We start from the raw sequence: 24,341 nt of genomic DNA on the forward strand, positions 1-24,341 counted from the left end.
TGGTCAAGGCTTCAACTATATGCCTCCATAGTCCCCAGATCTGCAAATGCAACATAGATGATTGCCGCCCCAATGGCTCTTCTGTCTTTAACGTTTATGAGTGGGCCGGCAATACGACCTCTCGTGATCATCGGCGGGTAGCAGGCATCTCCGCATAATACGACTCTGAGGAAGACTAATCATTTGGATACGGAGAGTTATTAAAGTCCCATTTCCGCTGGTCTGCGATTAATCTAATCTATCTGGTTCACGGGCATCTATCAATCTACTCACCCTATCATGGTCTTGATCAAACCCGCCGCCCTTTATGCGGGCGTAGCAACCATTCTCCCCTTTGTCCATGCAGCAGTCGATGTATCTGCCAAAGCCTTCGATCTGAGTGAGGTGACTCTCACCGACAGTCGTTGGATGGACAACCAGAATCGGACCTTGACCTACCTTCTTTCCGTTGATCCCGATCGTCTACTTTATGTCTTCCGCTCCAACCATGGCCTAGACACTAAAGGCGCTCAGAAGAACGGAGGCTGGGATGCACCAGACTTTCCATTCCGCAGTCACATCCAAGGCCACTTCCTCACAGCCTGGTCGCAATGTTACGCCACTCTCCGTAATGAGGAGTGCGGCTCCAGAGCTACCTACTTTGCCAAAGAACTTGGCAAATGCCAAGCAAACAACGAAAAGGCCGGCTTCACCGAGGGATATCTCTCTGGTTTCCCAGAGTCCGAGATCACTGCCGTTGAGAAGAGGACTCTGAACAATGGCAATGTTCCTTACTACGCCATCCACAAGACCCTTGCTGGACTCCTCGATGTGCATCGTCTTGTTGGCGATGAAGATGCCAAGGACGTCATGCTCGCTCTGGCTGGCTGGGTCGACACACGCACCAAGAAGTTGACCTACGATCAAATGCAAGCCATGATGCAGACCGAGTTTGGCGGCATGAACGAAGTCCTGGCTGACATTGCTTACTATACTGGAGACAAGAAGTGGCTCGAGGTCGCTCAGCGCTTCGACCACGCTACCATATTCGACCCTCTGGAGAAAGGCCAAGACAAGTTGGCAGGTCTACACGCCAACACCCAAGTGCCCAAGTGGATTGGTGCCATCCGCGAGTACAAGGTCTCTGGTCTTCAAAAGTACCTCGACATCGGCCGTAATGCCTGGGACTTGACTGTCCACAAGCACACCTATGCTATCGGTGGCAACAGTCAGGCCGAACACTTCCGAGCGCCTGATGCCATCGCCGAGTATCTCGACAATGACACTTGCGAGGCCTGCAACACGTACAACATGCTCAAGTTGACACGGGAGCTTTGGGTCATGGATCCCAGTGACGCCTCGTTCTTTGACTTTTACGAGAATGCTCTGATGAACCATCTTTTGGGACAGCAGAACCCGGAAGATCATCATGGACACGTCACGTACTTTACTCCTCTCAACCCCGGTGGCCGTCGAGGCGTTGGTCCTGCGTGGGGCGGTGGTACATGGAGCACCGACTACGATTCTTTTTGGTGTTGTCAAGGATCTGGTATCGAGACCAACACCAAGTTGATGGACTCGATTTACTTCCACGATGACGAAACGCTTTATGTCAACTTGTTTACTCCTTCACAACTTGACTGGTCTGATCGCAAGATTTCAGTCACTCAGAGCACGGACTTTCCTGAGAGAGACACCACCACGTTGAAGGTCGGTAGCCAGGGTCAGAACAACGAGTGGACCATGGCTATTCGGATTCCTTCGTGGACCTCCAAGGCTTCAATCAAGATCAACGGCGAAGGAGTCAAAGGAGTTGACATCGAGTCCGGCAAGTACGCCATTATCAAGCGGAAGTGGTCTTCCGGTGACGCCGTCACGGTGACACTTCCGATGAGCCTACGAACTATTGCAGCCAACGACGATGCAGCCACGGCAGCAATTGCTTTTGGACCTGTTATTCTATCGGCCAACTATGGTGACTCAAAGCTTGACGCGGTGCCGGAAATTGATCTGGGAACTGTGAAGCGACAGGGCGAGGGGTTGAAGTTTGAAGCCACTGCGGATGGAGAAACTGTTAGCTTGAGCCCGTTTTACGATGCTCAGGGGTTCAACTACAACGTGTATTGGAAGGTCAAGGGCGAGTTGTCTTGAGTGTTCGAATGCGAGCGTAGTTAGGAGTTGGTTGATGCGCATGCTGTGTCCTTTTAAAGTCAGAGCCCAGCAAGAGATTCATCGCTGATAATGGTTCACATATGTTCCTGTGAGATAGCCCAAAGTGAGAACGGCGCGATTAAACAGACAGTGACTATAATGAGGCTTCCACTATCAAGGCAGCTAGCCTACCCTAGGTAGGCTTGAGAGCCATTAGCTTTTGCCCAGGGACAAAGAAGAGGGCGCAAAGAAGCACCCTGTGCCCCAATATTAGACCGTAGAATCCTATTAAGAAGCTAGCAACTATGCAGTTGTGTATGGGTCCGGCTTGAGACCAAGGCGGTAGGATAATAGAACGGGAGGCGTGCGACCCCGAAAGGGCCTCCTCGACGCCGCCGATCCAAGTCCGAGGTTCCATTAATAACGAGCACGAACCCACTGGTCTCCTCTAGCACGAGGCTTCGGTAGTTTTCTCCGTTCATTCACCTGCTTTCCATCCCCTGTGAAACAGAACAATGAGCCTCTCGATACGTTGCCGAGAGGCTGCCGCCCTGAGTGACACTCTCACCCTTTCGAAGGTTGTGCGTGACCTGTGGGATCCCATCACCAACCCCAAGGGCTTTGTCAACCTTGGAGTTGCCGAGAATACTCTCACTCAAGACATATTGTCCCGCCACATCCATGAGAATATTCAATTGCCAAGGTCAACGTTTACATACGGCGATGGAACTGTCGGGACCAAGCGCTTGAGGCAGGTCACTGCGCAGTTCCTCACCAAGCTCCTCAAACCGATGAAGTCGCTCGAATTGAGACATACATCAGTCACCAACGGATGCAACTCAGCTATCGAACATCTCTCCTGGGCTTATGCCAACTCCGGCGAGGCGTTTCTTCTTGGTAAACCTCATTGGGAACCTTTGGCCCGATCTTACCTTGAGGTTCGGTGCTCAACTTCTGCCGGTACCCTTTCACGATGTCGATCCCATCGGAGATGAATGCACTCAGAAATACGAGCATGTTATTCTTGACGCTCAGTCAAGGGGCCAAAAGGTCGCAGGCCTTGTCACCGTCGCCACGGCGAAGAGCGGAGTTAGGCAAGTACCAGCTTGGAAAGAAAGGGAGGCACCACTACTAACAACACACGGGGAGAATAATCCCAATCAACATCAAACTCATTTCCAATCCACGTCGTTGGCTTACGGTCAGCCAGATGTCCTGCACCTGCCGGGTTCATATCTGGCCGTTCATTGAACCATTTAACCTGGCGAAAGATCTCGTCCCCAACGTACCTGCCTCTCTGAAAAGACTGGATCCGTCATTGAGTCAACTTCTGTTCTGAGGACATAACTAGAAACCTGTGCCTACCTTGATCTCTGCTTCTTCAAGACTTCGTTCTGTGGAAAGAAAACAGCCAAATCGTGTTCGTTGATCGAGAAACACCCCACTGCTGATGGTTTGTCCGGCTTCAAAAGGCTTTATGTGCACAGTGAGCCTGAGAGATCTAAAGACGGCAAAAATGGCGGCATCGACGCCTTTAAGGGTGCGCAGATAGCGCCCGTAGTACTCTGTACCAACAAATGTCTCGGGGTACTGGTACGCGCACCAGTACCCGATAACCCCGCCGTACCTAAGTAGATGTGGGCATGAGAGCATGGCTTTAGTCCTTTCATAGATAGCGGAGTGTGCTGAACCTGGTGTTTTGACTTGAGGTTGGGTAAGCCCGCCAAGGTAGTCGGCAACCCAGAGTTCGTAAGTGAGCGTGACGCGATGTCCGGCTGTAACTGGTAGAACCTCATGCTCGCAATCGCTGTAGAAATCAATCCATCGAATTCTCGGAGGATAGTCCCATTGAGGTTGGTCGAGGCCTACAGTCTCCTTTCCCTTCGAGACAACGCGCAATTGGCCGCCTAATTGCGACATGCCATCAGCGGGCCTTGAAACATACTGGTGCCATCTGGAATGGACGCTACTTACCTTCATACTTCGTTGGCAGTGCTACCACGAGCGAACCAAAGTGAGTGTGCCCACGGGGAGTATCGACGTGCGGTTTGAACATGCCTGATGGGGCGGAATACACGTTCAGCTTATAGAGCTTGGCCAGAACACCCCACCGATCCACGGCTTGTTGCTTTCCCGCTCTGACGATGCTGGGAAGGAGTTTACGGCCAATGGCGCCCACAATGCCACAGTCGTAAGGGTTAAAATTGGTTGCAAAGCTGCTGGCTTCCATCGCCCCGGCCTTGCGGATCTTTTCATCCAACACATCTTCGCCGTCGCGTCCGAAAGTGGCGGGTCGGCAATCTTCCACCAACTCATCCAGACTATTTTCCCAAGGCTTTGGGGTGGTGTAGCGGCCGGTGAGAGTAAGGCGCTTGCCTACTTTGCCCTTATGCCAGAATATGGCAGGCTCGGGGCATGTTGGCTTTTCTGCCTTGTCAAAACTCTTAGGCTTGGTGTAGCTGATGTCGAGGGATCCGCTGCAGGAGAATCCGGCAGTAATATCGTACCGCGTGATTGCATCTTGGAGCTGGGTGAGTAGTATCTCCCCGGAGGTTTGGTTCTGACAAAGCTGCACATCAGTCATGGTGGTTTGTTTAGGTGCGAGAGGGGCGTATGCCAGAGTAATCGACTCTTTAGACTAGACCTTAAAGTGCATGGTTTAATATACTAATGAGGATGGAAGAATCCCTATGCATCCCGGACTTTAGAAGTTGACCTGATCTTGACTCCACAGATTGCCGGCCTCCGGCAGTCAACCTGCAGCTCATCATGACGTCAAAAACTTCTCGTTCCCTGCTTTAATTCCCCCTTGAGCAGGAAATGGACAACAGCATGTCTTGCGTTAATTTTACTCCTTGAGCTGCGGGAGGCCGACCACCCCTGTTTGTCCATTACTTTACGGCAGTATTCTCGTGATTAGCTTTCGCTTGTCAGCGGCCTTACGACCAATAATCGTTGCCGTTTCCCATTTCATTCGCGCTGCAACCATCGGCTCAATTAATAACCCTTTGCAAAGTTAATATATATGACGACCAGTCGGCCTCCCGCAGAAACGGTGGGCCTCCTACAGCTCAAAACTAGGTCCATTAGGAGACGGTTACATTGGCGGAATCATTGTTGGTGTCAGGCATTGATTGGTCCACTCACACACAGGCCGCCACAAGACGTTGTCGTGGGGTAACTAACAAAAGACATGACTAGATCTAACGGTAAGCACTCGCTGCATGTTTGCGACTGGAAATATTCTAACCATATATAAATTAGATTTTACAGCTAATATGCCCCCTATGAGATACTAAATGTACGCGAGTGAGAGAAGCGATAGAGGTTCCTCGACCAAAGTTTAATACAGATATTAGGGCGATAAAGGGGTTTAACAGCATTGATAACAAGCAATAGCACGGTGCTTGCTATGCTCCAAATTTTAAAAGACTTGGTTTTGATACTTCCCAGCCTGCTATTTCCCAGACACAAAGGACAGATTGCTCAGCCCAGAGCCCCTTATAAGACTGGGTTTTAATACAGACCAATAATGATTAGGCCAGCCACCACAGCAGCCGACAAGACAGGTGCTGCTTGCTGAAGGCCAGTGTTCCCATCATCATCACTTCCCTGATCATTATCATCTCTGTCATCATCGGAGTTGCGTCTATCCCCGTCACTGCCGCTATCCTCATTGTCGTCATCGTCATCGTTGTCCCCATCGTTGTTCGACCCAGAACCCCCCGTAATCTCAGCAGCGAGATTACTACACACACTCGACCCAATAGGAATAATCTCTGAAACCAGCGGCTCATCACTGCATGCTGTCCACACCTGTCGGTAATCGGGGATCTGGTCACTCTGCCACTCGGTGTAGCTAGATGCCCATGCTGTAAAAGCGCTGGCCGAGTCGCGCTCCGTGATGGTTGGGATCTTACAAGGGTCTTCGGTGTTATACATGCGACCCAGTGCAAAGGCCATAGCAATGTTGGAGATGGACCTGTCGGGGACGGGGACGTCAGTCGCGTCGGCGGCGAACGATGATATAACGGTCGCGCATGCTGTGCCGATGCCGAGGCTCTCCAACGGCGGTTCCGAGATGACGCCGGTCTCGGTTGGGATTCGAGTCTGGGCGGCGGCCTGCAGGGCGGCGCTTGCGACGAGGAGAAGCTTAAACGTATGCATTTCCCGTTGAGCAGTATGTATAGTTGACAAATTTCAACAGTTCTTGTCAGCTGTGTGGAACGAATGGCTGGCGGTTAGAACATGCACGTCTGACAACGACTGATCGCCCTCTTTATGGGCATTGGACACTTAGTCGCCAAGACGTGGAGAAGAAAGTATTCATTCCCTGTCGGGCAGGAATACACTATAACAGGGCGCAGGGCCAAGTCAATAGCCAAGAGATCACTGGACTTGAGGCAATAAATGTCCAATCCGAGTTGTTGCTTTCTGCCAATTGCAACCATGCCAATGCTTGGTGAACAGCTGTGGAGGCTTAACCCGCGGTGAGAAGGTTGCCAAGAGCGTAATCTCGGGGTAAAATCTCTCCATTTGTCATTTCTCCAACTTAAATAAAGGCTCAAAGTGAAGGTAGCCCTGCATGGCCCTGGTTTGTCTCTCCTTGGCGAGGCCCGTCCCCGAACACAAGATGAGGGGTTGAGGAGAAGCACTGACGACGGTGGGAACTCTTCATAACTCCTAGATCTTAAGCTAACATATACCTCTCCCTAATCCCCTCAAACGAGAGACCAGCATCGTACACAATACCTTCTATATAACACTCACCTACTAACCAATCACCATTAGAGTTAATAACGAAGGGTACTAACAAGCCATGCAAGACGACGATCTCCTGGCCGATGGAGGCGTCTTGAAGCGCGAGCCCGGCATATTTTCGCCTCGTGACGCGGAAGCGTGCGCGAGAGAGCCTCTCTCTTGCTTGCTCAGCATCTTAATCATTAACTCCGTCCAAGCTGCTGATGAAGCCTTCATAAGCGGCCATGCCATTAGTCTTGTTCAAGTTGTCGTGGCGGGCTCCCCCCAACGGGAATACGGAATTTCAGGTTGGAAATGCTTTCACCGGTCGGTTACGCGGTAAGGCCAGCGATGGATTGATGTAGAGCGTTGAGATAGGTGACGGCATCGTGAGTTCTTTCGCGAAGTATTTCGAGTGGACTGACAAGATCACGCCGTGGACCTGGAACTCTTGGCCATCACATACAACAACAGCATCAGAGGCAGTATCAGCATTTTAGTAGCTGAGAAAAGTGTAATAGGGCGCAACTTCTACTTAGGCGGCCTGCCATACTCTTTCAGCGAGGAGAGAAATGTCTCGACCGCTTGAGGTGCCATTGTGAGACGTGACGGGGGGTCTGGATAAGCAGTGGGTTGAATAGCAGCTTCCTCGGCTTTCAAATAATCAATGAGAGGCGGTGGAAGCGGGAGAGGAAGCAATGATTTGTTGCCCAGCTTCTTCATATCCGTGGACAGATCAAAGGTGATTCGACGGACTTCCAAAAGACAGGGCGTATCATACAAGAGAAATAAAAAAGGTTAAAATTTTCCTCAAGTTTGATCGGTCCTAATGGCCCTTTGAATATCTTGAACTGCCAGTTTGCAGCAAGAGATGAAGGTTTAGTCGGCCTCATGGTTCGATCCCGACTCTACATCATGTGTACCGAGCCAGAAGAGACCCGTCAGGGCATCACCATTGTGCGCCCTGCCCTCCGCTGACCAGACCGGCTCGCCGCTAACCGCCTACAGGACCCCGAGGTTGTGGCCGCCGAGGACAATGATTCCGCCACTGACGCGGAGAGGTAAGGGTGCTCCTCCCTTGCATAATTGATCCTGCTGATTGCGGCGCTTCAGTACCAGCTCGTCCACAGCGTCGGTGTCATTAACCATCTTCGAGTACCGAAAGATTCAGGGCCGGACCTATCAGAGCTCCAACACGACTCATTACTAGTGAGGACGGATTCGCGCCTGGATGCTTGATCCTGGCTTACCGTCCACCCAGGGCTCCCAATGACGACAAGCACGTCGAGGCCTTTGACGTCGCGTAAGTCTCACTGGAATAGCGACTAGGCGATTATTACTAGCGTTGATTCCTGTAGACATGAATAGCTGACAATGATGCTTGACGACAAGCCGTACGAGGCTCCCATCGGAGACAACCCTCAGGTGAGAGAATATCGTCTGTCCGCAAAGCAGTGCATGCACTCACCATCACATAGCGCATCCTGGACATCGGAACCGGTATAGGAATCTGGGCTATGTTAGTGACTTCTTATCGGTCTGGTAACTCTGCTGAGATATGGGAAACAATCTGGGCGGCCGGCGCTACCCTAGGCTTGAGCCCAATTGAGTACTCTCATGAGGATGAAGGGAAAGCAGAAGTAGGTTTTTCACCTCTAGTCGATTAAGTAATCGCTTTAGAAAAAGCGATAATTACCTATGCGGAGTGTAGGAATAGTTCGTGATGCAAAACTTGTTTTCTTGCATCTACGTATGCATCAAGTTTCCTGAGCAGAGACAGGCTCACTCGTCACACCTACCAAGTCACACCCATATCAAACTTAAGAGACGACGTTAGAATTATGTCAACTGGAGCCATCTTGACTCGTAATTAAGATTAAGAAGTTAGATGAGCTAAAACGTAGAGAAACACACTAATACATGCGGATACCTATGCCTCTATTCCCCGTGGCGGCCGCTTTAACAGCCGTTTCACGGCGCCACACGGATGGGCGTTTTTAACTTGTCACGCCACGCGACCTCCCGCTGTGGCGCGATAATTAATTTCAGCCAAAAGGCCCAAATACGGATCAACGCAGCAAACTATTGAGATTAGCCTGCGTCAGTCATCAATAGTCTGGCCCACGCTAGCGAATCTAGGCATGGCCACAGCGCCACCAGAGAGTTTGACAGCAGGGGATGGACCATGAATAAATAGTGACTCGCGTCGGGACGAGATTTGCAGCTGCACATTCTGTCATTGTCGCTCTTTTGGCTGTCTCTGGCCCTGACGCTCGTTTCAATTGTTTGTGAATATTGACCTTTGTGTCTATCCGAAATGGCTCGACGATCTCTTTTCGCTGTCGCGACGCTCGCCTTTGGCATTCTTGGTGCTAATGCCGGTCCTTGCCGACCTGCCACGACCGTGACGAGCGTCGTCGAGACTTCTTCGACTGCCGTGGTTGAGACATCGTCGACTACTCTGGTAGAGGCTTCGTCTACCACCGTGGTAGAGAGCTCTTCTACTACTGTGGTGGAGAGCTCTTCTACCACCCTATTCGAGACTTCTACTTCTCTGGCCGAGTCCTCATCTACTACAATCGCTGAGACCTCGACGACTTCTGAAGCGCCAGACTGCGACACAACCCAGGTGCTCGTCAACCCGAGTTTCGACGACGATGACGGCGCTCCCTGGACTGGCATTGGCAACCTCAGAAGCGACTATGAACCTCGCACGGGTAGCCACAACCTGCAAGTTCCATCCTTCACCTTTCTGTAGAGGCCTATCTACTAACCTTCTGACATTAGGCGCGCCGTATTCAACAGTGGCGGTGTTGAGACCTACACCTTCTCCCAGACCCTGACCAACCTCAACGGCCCCTACCGACTGTCCTACTACTGGCGCGTTGCCAGCTTTTCCTCGTGGTCTCCAGACGCCGGCTTTAGCTGCAATGTTGTGCCCACCGTCGGAACCCGCCGATTCAACGGGGTGAGCCCCTGGAGCGGCCCGAACTCTTGGACTAAGGCCACCGAGGTCTGGACTCCATCGAGCCCCTCAGGACACGTGGACCAGGCTACAGTGTCTTTCACTATCAACTGTGGCGGCGATTTTAACCAGATGGTCCTCGCAATCGACGATGTCACCTTTACGGAGATCAAGTGCGAACCTCTGTCAACCTAAGCAGGCAGATTTTTTTACGCCGGGATGCTGTTGACTGAGACTTGGACAACGAGACAGGGGTTAGAAGAGGAAGGTTTGGATACATATTGGGGCAGTATATATTCCCTTCGTTGTGTGGGTTGTGTACAGCCCCCAAACCATTCGCAAATATAGCTTCTAATACGCCCCCAACCATGCCTCTTTCCCCTGTCCTTCTATGAGGGTGGTTCTGGCAAGTCTGGCTTTGTATGCTTTACTTTCAAGATGAGCATTGTCGGGTCGATTTGTAATAGTCAAGATTCCTAAGCACGGACTGAGCCGCAATACGCAACTTGATTTGTATCCTATGTACCCTATCTGGATATGTTTAGCACGCCCTCCTTGAAAGGCTGTCCTACGCCCGGCATGCCGTAAAATCCTTCAATCCAGCATCTGGAACTTTCTCCTTTGGAAGACACAGGTCGACATTCTCGCCCTTCAGGTGTTGACCGAAAACACGAACATGCTCTCGCTGCCTTTTGTCAGTTTCATGTCTGGTGCGGAATAAGCACACACGTACCTCTGTAATCTTCAAGAACTCGTCGTAGATGCCGTCAGATCGCATTCGATCACGGACGAGGTCCACGACGCCACCCAACAGGGCAACAACGGTGGTAACCTTGCTGTCCCATGTCACAAGAGCCGAGACTAGCTCACCGTCGACGCGAGTTGACTCTGTGCTTCCGTAGGGGTCTATAAATGTGTGAGTCACATGTCGCTTATGAATATGCAGATTGGACTTACTCTGCATCTTCTTGCCGACAATCATGTTTCTCCACCACGCCAACCCCACGGCCTTGTCAAACAAAACGACTGGGAACGCGCCATACGGAGTGATGACATCATGATACTGGTCCTTCTGGCTTGCAATTGACGGAATTCCAGCGGGAGAGATGTAACCGATGATGGTATCAGTTTCCGGGTCGGTAGAGTTGTTGACAGAGGCATATAGGCCGGGAGACTTGGTGACCACCGAGTTGCATGTACGGGCTCGCTCTCCGTTCAAGAAGAGGCGACTGAGTTGTTAGTATGTCTTGGCGAGTCTGGGCAGAGGTACTTACCGAACAATGTCGACGTCATGGTACGGAAGTTCAAGTTGGTTCCAAATCTCGTGGCTCGAGAACCAAAAGCCTGAAGTTGTTAGCTCGGGAACCACCCAAAGAGGACACAGAATTTACGTACCCTTTCGCACCGTGATGGGGCCAACACCACCCTGGGAATATTCAGTCTTCTCCAACTTGGGCCTCTTGTACTCCCACAGCTTCTTCTTGTCCGCCTTTGACAACTTGCTGAAGAATTGCAGAAAGTAGGTGAAGAGCTCGCCCTCGTATGGGTCGTCGAGGTACGTCTCAGTCTCGCACCTGTAAGACTGCTTAGGGTGATTGATTGGCAAAGTCTGATCGGCGATTTCAGTCACGGCGCAGACTCGACCTTTACCGATATAGAATATCTCGGCAGCGGTTGAGGCAACGTAATCGAGCCAGTCTTGCCAGCCGTCTGCGATCTTGTGGAACTTAGCATTTGGCTGCTTCTGCAAGGCTTCGATACAGGCGTAGACGGCCCAAATGAGTTCTCTAAGCACCGCATTAACGCAGCTCATAATCTTGGACATGTCCACTCACCCATTATCGAGACCAGGGACTCGGTTATCCCACCCATCTTGGGGCTTGATGTCTTGGATATCGGTCTTAATCCAAGGCAGATAACCACCAAAGCCCGGATAGGTTTCATTGAACTGAAGATAAGTCTTCAACTTAGTCTCCATGATGGAAGCCGCGAACCCTGGCGCTACACCAAGATTTTGTGGTGTCAGAAGGCGAGCAGCTTCCTTGGAGCCAGAAATGGCTTGAGCGTAGAGCATGATTTGAAGCGCCTAATGTACAGTTAGCAATGATATCAGAAAGAGTAGCCTGAGCTTACTTCTTTGCTCGCAGCACTAAAAGTGTGCTTCTGAGTACGCTTCCCGGACTTCCAGTCAAGCTGGGTGCCATCATAGGACATGCCATTGGCTGTGTTGTAGGCCACGTCGTTTTGATGGAACTTGCCTTCCCAGTATAAAAGATCCCAGATGAAATCATCTGTATGGTCAAGAACATCTTGCTGCGACCAATCAAGACCAAAGCGACAGGATGGTTTGTCGTTGCGCTTGTAACCTGGTCGAGCTTCGGCCAGGGACAAGGATGCCGTGGCGGCACATGCCAAAGCTAGGAGACGGCTCGTTGAATAGATCATGACGAGGCGGAGGAGATTTGGTGCAATTGAGGGACCCGCCTTGAGGCATCAGGAAGAACGAAAGTGTATGGATGACTTATATAGGCGCTTGCTGCCCTGATGACTCCTTTCCGCTTGGCAACGCGTTCCTGGAACCAAGATTATTAGCTTCCCTTATTGACAAGCTCGCTTCCCCAGACTCTGGCTCTGTCCAGGGTCTTCTCCAGGATCTTCCCCCGCTCGGAGCGCGCCACTAACTTTCCAGGGGCTGGATCGACACGGAGAATAGGAGAAACAGGGAACGAAAAGCGGGGGTTAAAGTCAAGGTTTTTTCTATTTGACCGCTGCAAATCCCCGTCAAATCCAAAGAATCCTGCTTTTTACTGCCCGTCACCTTGTTCTCAAACACTCACAATGGATAACAGCCCCACGCCAAGTTCTCCTCATTCTCCCGACACAAATACACCATCCCAGAAGAAGCCAACAAGCAGAGCGTGTGACCGCTGTCGACGGCGAAAAGCCAAGGTAAGACCCCAGCATCGGAGAAACTCCCAACCTCAACTGACAGTCTGATCAGTGTGACTTTTCAGACTTGGCTCAACGATGCACAAACTGCCGAGAGTCAGGCACACAATGTCGCTTTGACATTCCCGTCGCAAGACGAGGACCCAAGATCAGACGGAAGAGGCCGTCTTCGGCGGGAAAAGATGCTCCGTCGTCGAACCCCACAGCGGAATTAACAGCGCTTTCCAGCGCCAATTCCTCCACACCAACAGGCACCACCTCGGCGCAATGGGACTCTTCGAGGGCCCTGAATGTCGATCTTGGGCTCTCGCCGCCGACGATCTCCGCGTCTTCGGTTTTGAATGATGGCGTTGCGGGTCACGGGCTGTCGGCGCTGCAGAGGTGGCAGGACTTGTCGAGAGCGTTAGCGTTCATTGCCAGTGACCTTCAGAACTTGGCTACGCGATGCTTTGACTTGTTCTTTGAGTACCTGTACCCGCTCACGCCTTTGGTACACGAACCGAGTCTTCGCGACTCAATCTCATATTTCACGACAAGATTCTCTACATCGGAGAGCCATGCAAATGGCACAGGTCTTATGGAAACATGGCCAGAGACAGCGTTCACGTTGATAACTGCTGTCTGCGCTGAAGCGGCATTCTTGCTGCCCAAGGATCTCTTTCCAGAGGGTCAGTCAGTGGGTGACCTATTCCTCAATGCCTCCCGCTCCTGTCTGAGCCATTACCTCGAAGCGGATCTGGAAAATCCGAATGCCAATTCGATCACGATTCGATATTTCCATTCAAATTGCCTTCATGCGGCAGGGAAGCCTAAATACTCTTGGCACATATTTGGCGAGGCGACTAGGCTTGCACAAGTTATGCAGTTGAACGAAGAGACGTCACTTGAAGGCTTGCTCCCTATCGAGGCGGAATTGCGACGCAGAGCGTTCTGGATCGTCTACATGGGCGATAAGTCTGCTGCAATATTGAACAATCGCCCCATCACGATCCACAAGTTCTCGTTCGAGTCGGGAATAACTACTGCCTACCCTACTGGGATTGAGGATGAAGCTCCAATTCTCTCCCCTGGGAACTCATCCACAAACTCAGAGGCGATACGGAAAACTTGTATCGAAGGCTTCAATGCCAACTTGAGGCTTTGGCAGAATGCTTCTGACCTATTGTTGGAACTGAGATTGTTGCAAGACCGCGAGCAAAGAGGCATCCCCATGCCCAATCAGTCCTTGTTGACCGTCGAAGAACGGAACCGCCTTGATACCATCTACATCCGCTTCATCACTTGTCTTGATGACTTGCCGCCATATCTTCAATCATACACATTTGCTTCTCTGGTAGAGGGGCCTAGGGAAACAGCCAACCAGTTCTTGATTCAATGCGCGAACCTACAAGTTTCCGTGCATTGCCTCAGGATGGTCATAACTCAAAAGTTGGAAGGTTTGCCATACTACAGTTCAGGGATCGAGCACGCCGACATCCGCAAGACTGAAATCGCCCGAGACATGCTACGTGTGATCCAAGAGGCCCCTTTCTGGTCGCTACAGGTCAACGGAGAGCCATATGTAGGCTAATTCCCCTATAAGAAGCGGAATATCGAACCAGACAGCTAACAAGGTGGACAGGTCGAAAAGATACGGCTCATTGGAGCAAGTTTGTTGGAAATCATGCACAGAAATGGGACCTCGCCCATTGCGTCTCGGGCTCGCAGTGACTTCACTGTGCTTCTTGATTTGCTCACTCGGCTTGATTCCAAAGCATCTGATGCATTGCGAAACACGTCATCGCTTGTCAATTAAAACCACTCTCCTAGACAAATACAAACTTGAACCAGCCCATTGCCAGAAGTGCATGCACATCAGCACGTTAGACTTCCTTTTCCCTTCCGAACTCTTGCTCCTCCTTCTTAATCTCAATCACCTTGGCCATATCCTGCTTTGCGTCCTTTCCCTCGAACAAGTACGTAAGCTCTTCCAGCGTGGGTCCCGAAGTTTCGACAAAGAAGAAGTAGACAACGAGGAAGACGATGGCAACCCAAACACAATAGTAGATGTAAAACTTCCACCCAATAGCTTGGAGTCCGATAGGATTGACATATCCGCCAAAGATGGAAGCGACTTGGATGGTCAGTAGCACGAATGCCCATGTCTTGGCTCGCATCTGATACGTGACAATCTCCAGAGGGTAGGTAACGACGAGATTGGTCCAGGCTGAGGAGTAGAAGCCCTGGAAGAGGAAGATGCAAGCTAGGACAACGCGACCGCCTGCAAGAGACCCATCGAGATACTGCTTCGCGGCGATGGTCCACATGATGAAGGTGACCAGAACGCCACCGGAGCCAAAGAGGAAGAAGGTGCGTCGCTTGAACCGGTCAACCAGCATAGCCATGGTGATGGCTACGATGTACTGCCAAAGCGTCACCATTCCGTTGACAAGGGTGATGTCCTTCTCTGCCTCGATGCCTGTGTCTTTCAAGATTTGCGTCAAATAGTTTGAGACAAGCAGGTTTCCAGAACTCTGACTGAAGAGAGCTGTCGCGAAGCAGAGCGAGATTCGCTTGAGGTTGGGAATAGAAGAGAAGAAATCCTTCCAGGTCATGTTCTGCTCGGCTTCCTTGGCGATGGCCTGCTGAATCTCGGTGCACTCGAACTTGACGAGTTCGCTATCAGGGTCGCATTCGCCGTGATACTTGATAAGGATATCGCGAGCCTTGTCAAGCTTGCCCTTAGCGATCAGCCAACGAGGAGACTCGGGGCAGAAAAAGATCAGGCTAAGCTGATACGCCGAGGGAATGATCTGGACAAGAGTGGGAAGCTTCCATGACCATTCGCTCTCAATACGGAAGCATCCATAAGTCGCCCACGCACCGATAACATAACCCAAGACGATGTTTGTGTTGTACAATGTCGTGATTTGAACTCGCTCCTTGGGATGGGACAGCTCTGTGACCAGCACTGGGGCACCCATCTGGATAAGCGATGAACCAATTCCGAGCACGATCTTGCCGCCGATAAACATGTTGAGCGATGTCGCAAAGAACTGAACGATGACTCCAGCGATAATCACGATCGAGCCGAGAGCTGTTGGAATACGACGACCCGCAACGTCGCCGATCCAGCTGAGGAAGATAAAAGGGATAACACCACCGATGGCGTTGGAGGCGCCGAAGAATCCAAGTTTGGAACCGGTAGGATGGCCGAAGCGTTCCTGCCAACTCTCGAGCGTTTGAAGGGCGTTGGTCATGCTCCTATTCTTCCAATCAACATCTCAAGTCAAGTCCTCATCGAAGCTAAGAACATACCCGTCAATGCCAAGTGCCATACTGGCGAGCAAGGAGGAAGTGAGGAGGAAGTACAGCAGTACGCCATTTTTTCTCTTCCAAAAGGGTGGAACCGATTTCAAGTCGATGGGAGACTGGATGTCTTCAGTAGCGCGAGCAACCTTGGGGGCCATGGTGGCAGAAGAAAGATTGGCTGGTTGGAGTTGATGGTTGATCTGTGCCACAACTGGAGATGATGCATGTTATATAGATACGACACAAGATCATGAAGGGAAAATTCCGATGTTGCAAAAAATCGAGTCTACGGCTGAATGGTGTACTCCACATTCTGCTTCCCCGTGGGGAATAAGCAAGTCGGATGATGGTGTGACGGAGCGGCGAAACGGAGAATTAGAGCTAGACGAAGGAGTTACCCCTCAACTGGACGGACAAATACCATCGGGGAATTGATGATCGCCCAACAATGGCGGTGATCGACATTGACTCGTTCCGCTCCATTCATTCTCATGACAGATTATCAATCGGTCCGTAATTCCCCTAGTATAAAGAATCCCGGGCCTGTACGGCGTGACTAGGGACGTGGTAGCCGTTCTTGCATCGCCCTTGTCTTTGTCTCATTCCCTCTCCGCTTCTTGGTACCTCATCACGATGCCCTCTCTTCCACCAGACTTCAAACTCGGCTTCGCTACTGCATCTTACCAGATTGAAGGTGCAGTAGCCGAAGATGGTCGAGGCCCATCTATTTGGGATGTCTTTTGTCACCTTGAACCCACACGGACCAAAGGTGCCAGTGGTGATGTCACTTGTGATCATTATCACCGTCTAGATGAAGACCTCGACCTCATGAAACAATATGGAGCGGACATGTATCGCTTCTCACTTTCATGGTCTCGTATTATCCCTCTTGGTGGAAGGGATGATCCTATCAATGAGGCAGGCATAGATTTCTATAACCGAGTCATCGATGGATGTCTTTCGCGGGGCATCACTCCTTGGGTTACGTTATACCATTGGGATCTCCCCCAAGCACTTCATGAGCGCTACGGAGGCTGGTTGGACGTGGAAGAGTCTCAGAAGGACTTTGAACGGTATGCGAGGCTCTGTTATGAGCGGTTTGGTGATCGCGTCAAGCACTGGATCACACTGAACGAGCCTTGGATCGTCTCAATATTTGTAAGTTTCTCATGCTTCAAGAATTATGTGTCCCTCTAACGAGTTTTCCAGGGCTATGCAACAGGAGGCAATGCTCCTGGTAGAAGCAGTATCAACCCTCAATCAACAGAGGGTGACACGACAACAGAGCCGTGGATAGTTGGCAAGGCCTTGATCATGAGCCACGCTCGCGCGGCGGTAGCATACAACAAAGATTTCCGTCCCTCCCAAAAGGGCCAAATAGGAATCTCCTTAAATGGTGATTACTATGAGCCTTGGGACAGCAGTGAACCACGGGATAGCGAAGCAGCTGAGCGACGCATGCAGTTTCATATTGGATGGTTTGCAAACCCCATCTTGTAAGTCTTTCCGAAGCTGTTGCCCAGATTGGTTCATTGAAAGTCTAATAATCGGTAGCTTAAACAAAGACTACCCCCAGTGTATGAGAGATCAGCTAAAGGACCGCCTGCCCACCTTCTCAACCGACGACATAGCTCTCCTCCGATCTGCGGAATGCGACTTTTACGGCATGAACTACTACACCTCTCAGTTTGCACGCCATAAAACATCCTCACCGCCGGATACAGATTACATTGGCAATCTCGATGAACTTCAGTCCAACAAAGCTGGCGACCCTGTTGGTCTCGAGAGTGGTCTGCACTGGCTGCGATCTTGCCCTGATCTTTTCCGAAAACATCTCACACGTGTGTATCGTCTCTATGGCAAGCCCATCATCATTACGGAAAATGGGTGTCCCTGTCCTGGTGAGGATAAGATGACGCGCGAAGAGTCTGTGCAGGATGATTACAGGATTAAATACTTTGATGATCATCTCGATGCCGTGGCGAAAGCTGTCAGAGAGGATGGCGCTGTTGTGGAAGGGTATTTCGCGTGGTCTTTAATGGACAACCTCGAGTGGTCGGATGGTTATGGGCCAAGATTTGGTGTGACGTTTACGGACTATGAAACTTTGGAGAGGACGCCTAAAAAGTCGGCGTTGGAGTTGAGAAGTATCGTGGATCGCAAGAAGGTCAGATCTGGAGTTTAGAAGGGAAAAAAAATGTAGACTAACTTTTGTTGTCCATCAAGGAGCATACATGACGCGACCACTTCGAGAATAATTCCTCCTCTCAAGTATGTCATCTTATGCCCCTCTTTTTTGTTCGTTGAAGTAGAATTGAATTTTAGTGCACTCTGGGTAGCATGGGAATAAATTAGCGAAATTGCGAGGGCATTGAACCCTTCTATCAGCACCCTCACACTCTCGGCCTCTATTCGATGTGGCGGTGAGAAGAGAAGAGTTAGTGCCAACAAGGCCTGCAAAGGGGCTTGCGTGACTTGCTGAGAGAGGAGCGTTGAGTGGCTGCGAGGAGAGGTTGCCTTACCAGCCTGCAAGGGCTGAACCGAGTTTGGCAATCAGGCTCTACATCTCTACCCCGTGGGAGCTTTCCTGACTCCCTTTATCGTCTGGAATAAAGTTCAATTGACTTTCGATATTGCCATTGAATGACTTGGATATTGGTAGACTTGCTTGTAAGAAGAGGATCGCCTTCGGAGGGCAGTTACCTAGTTACCTGTCATGGCTGAACCCGGCAGGTGTGGTCAAGGCATCGATCGGCCTTGACGACAAGGCAACCTTGGCGAACCACTCGTGTATTGGGCGCCCTGAAGAGGCAGCGAGGCAGTGTCTTGCAACTAAATGGCGGATATTAAAACCGGCCACCCCATGGCTGACCTTTCCTTGAGATCCCACACCTTCCTCCGTTTAGCTTCCACAAAGGGCAGTCGCCATGGACAACAACTTGTCTGATCTTATCCGTGACTACAAATTATGGACGCGCTTCGAAAAGCCTCACACTATTCACCTTTTTAATGACCCTGATGCACCTCCTTCTTCCCCGCAGCGACTCGAACAATGGAAGAAGAATCGAACTCTTGGCCACGGCGGGCAGGGGCGCGTAGTGCTGCAAACTTGCACTAGAGGCAGTCGAGGCTACGCTCAGCGCGCCGTCAAGATGATTCCTCTCAAAGAGGGCGGACGACGGGAATATCTCCGGGAGCTGGAAGCCATCATCAAGTTTTCTCATGATAAGGTGTGCCTGTCGATTTCAGCGCTGCGAGTCTCCACAGCTGACTTTTCTTATGCAGTACGCCAAGCACTTTGCAAAGACAATGGGATACTACACGTCAAAGCGCACCCTCTATATCGCAATGGAGTATTTCCCCAAGGGAGACCTAGGGACTTATGCTCTTGAATATGCGCCCTTGCCAGAAGATGAGTGCCGCGAGATCGCCAGTCAAATCCTTCGTGGCTTGGCTACCATGCATCAGGAGCGCTTTGCACACCGAGATGTGAAGCCTCAGGTATGTAACTCCCTCTCCCAATTATTAATGAACAAGCATCTGATCTCTATACCAAGAATGTCTTGATTCAACAATCTCCTCGATCTGTACCCCCGGCTCCATGGTGGGTCAAACTTGCAGACTTTGGCATCAGCAAGAGGCTGGAGCCAGACACGAGTGGCAGCACCAGAAGAAGCGGCACCCTACAATACATGGCACCTGAACTTCTGAGATCCCGGCTGTCTAATAGATCGAATTTCAATTACCCCGCCGTCGACATGTGGGCTCTAGGTGTCACCATCTTCTTCGTCCTGACCAAGAGACTTCCATTTCAGGATATCTCATCCGCCATCGACTACGCCAGTGACCCTGACAAACCGTTTCCTAGGGCTGCTTTGAATGGCAGTCAAGTCAGTACGGATGCGCAAGCTTTTATTTGTGCTCTGATGAAACCGAAACCAACAGAAAGGCTGGATTCAGGGGCCGCCATGCGCCATGCGTGGGTGCATTCTTTTCTACCAGAGATGCGAACAACATCATCACACAGCGGGTAGGTTCAGCACCCGGAACAGTTCTTCAACATATTAGCTCAACGTATTAGGTCCTCAGCACCGTCCTCTAGGAGCAGTTCTGTCGACGAAGGAATGGCAAACCCATTCGGCGTAACCAACCTGCATTCCCAAGCATGCTCGAAATCGTGGTCCCACGAAGTGCTTGATATCACCGAGTCACCCTCTGAAACCCATCCCAACGACCTGTTTGAGGATGAACTCAGAAGTCCTGAGGCTGATGAAGATGGGGAGGTAAACTCGATCAGTGAGTCGTCCAAGGATGGAGCTCCTCTCGCGGCCGAACACGGCGATAATCATGCACCTGATGCTTCGACTTCTCTGTCGAGAGAGGAAGCCGTTGATCCTGAGTCAAAAGGCGATGATGACCGCTCCTCGCTTATCTGGGCTGCAACCTTTGGTCATGTAGCGAGAGTAAAGCAACTAGTGGAGAGTGGCGCTGACCTCGAGATGGAGAATGCCGATGGCGCCACGGCACTCTCGATGGCTGCGGAAAAAGGCCATGAGAAGGTGGTCAAGTTGTTGGTTGAGGAGGGTGCCGATCTTGAGTCAAAAGATAAAGCGCTCAATACACCACTTACCGTGGCAGTATTTGAGGGACATCTATCCGTCGTGAAGCTCCTGGTCGAGGAGGGCGCTGACGTCGAGGTCGAGGACATGGATGGGTATAGGCCACTCATGCATGCTGCGATGAATGGGGATGAGGCCATAGCAAGGCTCCTGATCGACGAAGGCGCCAACATCGAGGTCAGATGCGAAAAGGGCGAGACGCCGCTCTTTCAGGCTGCTGCCGACGGGCATGAGGCCGTAGTGAAGCTACTGACGAGCAAAGGTGCCAGAATTGATGAAAGAAATGACGACAATGAGACGCCGCTTTTCAAAGCTGCAGAGAATGGGTACACAGCGATAGTGAGGCACCTATCGAGGAAAAGCGCAAATATTGAGGCCAAGGGCAAGGCCTCCTGCACCCCTCTTCTGATAGCTGCATTGATGGAGAACGAGACTACAGTAAGATCCTTGATCAGTCTAGGCGCCAACCTCGAGGCACAGGACAAGGATGGGAACACAGCCCTGGGGAAAGCCGCGTTTCTAGGGCACGAGTCCGTAGCAAAGCTGCTATTGGTGAAGGGCGCCGAGATCGAAGCAAGAGACTTTAATGGCTCTACGCCACTCATACAGGCTGCAGTTAGAGGACACGAAGACCTGGTTAGGCTTCTAGTTAAGAAGGGCGCCAACATTAAGGCAAGGAACAAGTTCGGCTCTACGCCGGTTTCGGTTGCAAGCCGTATGGGACATGGCGCCATGGCGAGGATCCTGTCTCAGAAGGCCTGCGGAAGAAGACAGTAAAGATGTTTCTTGATAGTACATGAAGGATGAATGCGATTTTGTTCTTTGGGGTGGTAGGTGCCATACTGCGGATGGTGGACAACAGACTGCATCGCTAGAGTGATTGCATGAGAGCACATGTCTGATGAAAAGAAGGATTGGGAACTTCTTGCTCCATTACGAATACAGCACATTTGGGCCTACCAAGTTGGCGTCTGACACCCAATAGATTTCGACGTGGCGGTGTTGAATACGGCTGTGTTTTAATGAGATTTAAGATGGATAAGAAAGACAAAAGAGCTACTTATTTATTGGATAGCTAGCGAAGCTCGCAACAATTCTCCCCAACTTGGCCAAGAGGAGGAACTAAGACGTGTTGGGTCAAAATGCTGACGCTGCATGGCTGATCTGACTCAGATCGCAAAACAAGCTTACTGAACCTGCTTGGCTTCGGCTATAAAACAATTGATTCCCCTCACTCTGTATCTTCTCCAACTATTGTCATCTCACCCCTGTTTTAGCAATACCGACAACCAAATAATTACCTCAACTCTATGTGCATATATCATCTCCTTTGATAAGTCTTCAAAATGGCAGACCAGATTCACCCCATTTATCGCGCTTGGTTCCTCTGGGTCGATCCAATCCTGACTCTCGCGGGCATGTACGGCAATTTATTCGCCCACGACCTCGCCGTCGAGGCCTTCTTCGCCAACTACCCACTCACAGAAGAGCTCAAGCCGTTCCTCTACCAAATCGGCGGCATGGGCACTTCCTACCTGGTCTTGCTCGTGTTTCTCCAGCGATACACGCAAGATGTCGTCGTCTGGAAGATTCTGCACTTTGCCATTCTCTGGGCGGATTTTACCATGTTGACGTCTATTTATGTGGCAATGCGACATGAGGGAACCCTTGCGATTTCCAACTGGAGGCCTTTAGACTGGTTTAGTATCGCTATTACCGGTATTTGTACCATTTTGAGGGCATTGTTCGTGTTGGGGGTGGGAGTCAAGGCGTCTGGAGGAAAGGGGAAGAGGGCTTGAACGGAGATGGAGGAAGGCCCGGTCTATGTTCAGTATCGGCGATACAGTTTTGGTGAGGGGAGTGTGGTTTTTTCTTGACACATTTTGGAACTATGTTCTTTGAGTAAGGTTGATTCATTGTCTTGATAATACTGTTCCTCTTGTTGGGCGCCTTGGTCCGCCATCTGCATGCACAATGGGCATAAATCCCTTATCAGTTAGATTAAGTCTACCCTGAAATTAAGGGAAGCAGCGCCAAGAAACAGAGGTTTTATCTGTCAAGCAAGTTGGAATGCGGAGCGAGCCAAGACACCAAGAAACACTTACGCAATGCCACATCTCGCACCTCGTTCTGAACCCGAGCGTCTGGCTGACCCGCGGCTCCTAAACGAAGCGATCCGAGATGCATGGCCAATGATCATCACCCATTATGCCAAGACGCCTACGATCCCCAAAACACAGCCTCACCTTGAGTTTATTTTCATGGTTATTTGGACCCATCTTTGGCCGGATCGGGATGCATGCCCCTGATGCTTGAACTCCGGTGTTCCGGCGCTTGGGAATGGCATTTATAGAGCTGCTCTCCTCGACCAGACCTTCTCCTCTACTCACTCGGCAAACATTCTCTTCTGTATAGATTGTCTTTTCTCTACCTTTATCCTTTTCTTTATATTCTCTTTTCTTTTCTTATCAAGTCTCTCCATTTTCAACCTTAGCAACTGTCCAATCCCCCTCGATCTTTCATCTTCTTCGACCAATTCCCCGACATCCGACCTCGCCTCAGGCCTCGCACACCATGTCCTCCAACTCGACCAACTCGACCGATGTCTTCATACCCACATTCAACACTTGCGATGAAGTCAACGAACAATGCCCCATAGAGGCACAAATGTACGGCGACTACTTTACAAAGTCAGCCTGTATATGGTTTACCCTGCTGTACTTAACGTGCTTCGGCACGCAAATGTTCTACGCCTGGCGTTCGAAAGCATGGTCTTATGGCGCGTGGCTCGGTATAGGAACCGCCTTTGAAGCCATGGGCTACGCGGCTCGCATCATCATGTGCGACGACCCATGGAACTTTAATGCCTTTCTGGCTCAAAACCTGGGGCTTGTGCTTGCTCCTACCTTTATCGCCGCGGCCACCTCGATCATTTTCAAGCATCTCATCGACTGGTATGGGTCCGAGTGGTCCTTGTTTCGCCCTGCATTGCTACCTTGGATACTTGTTGGCAGTGACATGGTCTCAATTGCTGTGCAGGGAACCGGCGGTGCCGTGGCTCCCATGGCGTCCAGCAAGAGCGGAAAAGAAGCACAGGATCTCATGGATATAGGCAATGGTTTGCTGCTTGGAGGCACCATCTTCCAGGTTGTCAACATGGTTGTCTGTGGCGGTATCATGCTCCTCTACCTATGGAAGAGACAACAATCTCTTGGTCGTTTCCGCTCCAGACTGGGTTCCAGTGACCTCCAAGACAGTGGCAAGGCTTCAGGTGGAAAAGGCCAGTACGACTTTGAAGCCACACTCAAAGTCTATATCTGGTCTCTAGTCGTCGCGTACAATCTCATCCTCGTCCGCTGCATTTATCGGTATGAAGAACAACCCTTGAAGCCTCGTATTTTCGCTAACGCTCGGCACAGCGCTATAGAGATGGCTTCTGGCTGGGGCAGTGATATTATGAAGACCGAGGCTATCTTTATCACGTTTGAAAGCCACATGATTCTGACTGCCGTTGCAATCATGACCGTCTTTCACCCACATGTTTTTTTCCCTGTGGTTGGTGGTGGAGGCGTTGCCAGGTCGCGCCGCTCCGTTCACTCAGATATCCAAGAGTTGAGGCCGATGAACTAGCACTTTTAATAAGGGTA

The 24,341-nt window shown here is 50.9% G+C and overlaps 11 protein-coding genes across 11 annotated transcripts; 7 read left to right on the forward strand and 4 right to left on the reverse strand.

Annotated features, from left to right (window-relative positions):
* Positions 1 to 217: 217 nt before the first annotated feature.
* LRP88_11416 (uncharacterized protein) lies at positions 218 to 2,130 on the forward strand (the record flags this gene model as incomplete). The annotated part of the gene is made up of 2 exons (XM_083247843.1): positions 218 to 224; positions 320 to 2,130. The coding sequence occupies 2 exons, from the start codon at positions 218 to 220 to the stop codon at positions 2,128 to 2,130; spliced, it is 1,818 nt and encodes a 605-aa protein (XP_083096350.1).
* A 1,966-nt stretch (positions 2,131 to 4,096) lies between these two features.
* On the reverse strand, positions 4,097 to 4,714 carry LRP88_11417 (uncharacterized protein; the record flags this gene model as incomplete). Its single annotated transcript, XM_083247844.1, has 1 exon — positions 4,097 to 4,714. The coding sequence occupies one exon, from the start codon at positions 4,712 to 4,714 to the stop codon at positions 4,097 to 4,099; it is 618 nt and encodes a 205-aa protein (XP_083096351.1).
* Positions 4,715 to 5,646: 932 nt separating this feature from the next.
* On the reverse strand, positions 5,647 to 6,297 carry LRP88_11418 (uncharacterized protein; the record flags this gene model as incomplete). Its single annotated transcript, XM_083247845.1, has 1 exon — positions 5,647 to 6,297. The coding sequence occupies one exon, from the start codon at positions 6,295 to 6,297 to the stop codon at positions 5,647 to 5,649; it is 651 nt and encodes a 216-aa protein (XP_083096352.1).
* A 2,890-nt stretch (positions 6,298 to 9,187) lies between these two features.
* LRP88_11419 (uncharacterized protein) lies at positions 9,188 to 10,030 on the forward strand (the record flags this gene model as incomplete). The annotated part of the gene is made up of 2 exons (XM_083247846.1): positions 9,188 to 9,624; positions 9,676 to 10,030. The coding sequence occupies 2 exons, from the start codon at positions 9,188 to 9,190 to the stop codon at positions 10,028 to 10,030; spliced, it is 792 nt and encodes a 263-aa protein (XP_083096353.1).
* A 373-nt stretch (positions 10,031 to 10,403) lies between these two features.
* On the reverse strand, positions 10,404 to 12,280 carry LRP88_11420 (uncharacterized protein; the record flags this gene model as incomplete). The annotated part of the gene is made up of 7 exons (XM_083247847.1): positions 10,404 to 10,520; positions 10,569 to 10,741; positions 10,793 to 11,064; positions 11,115 to 11,179; positions 11,241 to 11,622; positions 11,671 to 11,921; positions 11,969 to 12,280. 7 exons carry the CDS (start codon positions 12,278 to 12,280, stop codon positions 10,404 to 10,406), a joined length of 1,572 nt encoding a protein of 523 aa, XP_083096354.1.
* A 393-nt stretch (positions 12,281 to 12,673) lies between these two features.
* Positions 12,674 to 14,494, forward strand: LRP88_11421 (Zn(II)2Cys6 transcription factor; the record flags this gene model as incomplete). The annotated part of the gene is made up of 3 exons (XM_083247848.1): positions 12,674 to 12,784; positions 12,837 to 14,345; positions 14,456 to 14,494. The coding sequence occupies 3 exons, from the start codon at positions 12,674 to 12,676 to the stop codon at positions 14,492 to 14,494; spliced, it is 1,659 nt and encodes a 552-aa protein (XP_083096355.1).
* Positions 14,495 to 14,646: 152 nt separating this feature from the next.
* LRP88_11422 (general substrate transporter) lies at positions 14,647 to 16,233 on the reverse strand (the record flags this gene model as incomplete). Its single annotated transcript, XM_083247849.1, has 2 exons — positions 14,647 to 16,027; positions 16,082 to 16,233. The coding sequence occupies 2 exons, from the start codon at positions 16,231 to 16,233 to the stop codon at positions 14,647 to 14,649; spliced, it is 1,533 nt and encodes a 510-aa protein (XP_083096356.1).
* A 475-nt stretch (positions 16,234 to 16,708) lies between these two features.
* LRP88_11423 (glycoside hydrolase superfamily) lies at positions 16,709 to 18,260 on the forward strand (the record flags this gene model as incomplete). Its single annotated transcript, XM_083247850.1, has 3 exons — positions 16,709 to 17,233; positions 17,285 to 17,571; positions 17,630 to 18,260. The coding sequence occupies 3 exons, from the start codon at positions 16,709 to 16,711 to the stop codon at positions 18,258 to 18,260; spliced, it is 1,443 nt and encodes a 480-aa protein (XP_083096357.1).
* A 742-nt stretch (positions 18,261 to 19,002) lies between these two features.
* Positions 19,003 to 21,471, forward strand: LRP88_11424 (uncharacterized protein; the record flags this gene model as incomplete). Its single annotated transcript, XM_083247851.1, has 4 exons — positions 19,003 to 19,305; positions 19,361 to 19,576; positions 19,633 to 20,105; positions 20,157 to 21,471. The coding sequence occupies 4 exons, from the start codon at positions 19,003 to 19,005 to the stop codon at positions 21,469 to 21,471; spliced, it is 2,307 nt and encodes a 768-aa protein (XP_083096358.1).
* A 569-nt stretch (positions 21,472 to 22,040) lies between these two features.
* LRP88_11425 (uncharacterized protein) lies at positions 22,041 to 22,493 on the forward strand (the record flags this gene model as incomplete). Its single annotated transcript, XM_083247852.1, has 1 exon — positions 22,041 to 22,493. The coding sequence occupies one exon, from the start codon at positions 22,041 to 22,043 to the stop codon at positions 22,491 to 22,493; it is 453 nt and encodes a 150-aa protein (XP_083096359.1).
* A 775-nt stretch (positions 22,494 to 23,268) lies between these two features.
* LRP88_11426 (RTA1 domain-containing protein) lies at positions 23,269 to 24,324 on the forward strand (the record flags this gene model as incomplete). The annotated part of the gene is made up of 2 exons (XM_083247853.1): positions 23,269 to 24,062; positions 24,114 to 24,324. 2 exons carry the CDS (start codon positions 23,269 to 23,271, stop codon positions 24,322 to 24,324), a joined length of 1,005 nt encoding a protein of 334 aa, XP_083096360.1.
* Positions 24,325 to 24,341: the final 17 nt, after the last annotated feature.

Source organism: Fusarium phalaenopsidis (genome assembly GCF_050370095.1).
Source record: "Fusarium phalaenopsidis strain FUZ10S chromosome Unknown contig_32308, whole genome shotgun sequence".
Classification (NCBI taxonomy): Eukaryota; Fungi; Ascomycota; class Sordariomycetes; order Hypocreales; family Nectriaceae; genus Fusarium; species Fusarium phalaenopsidis.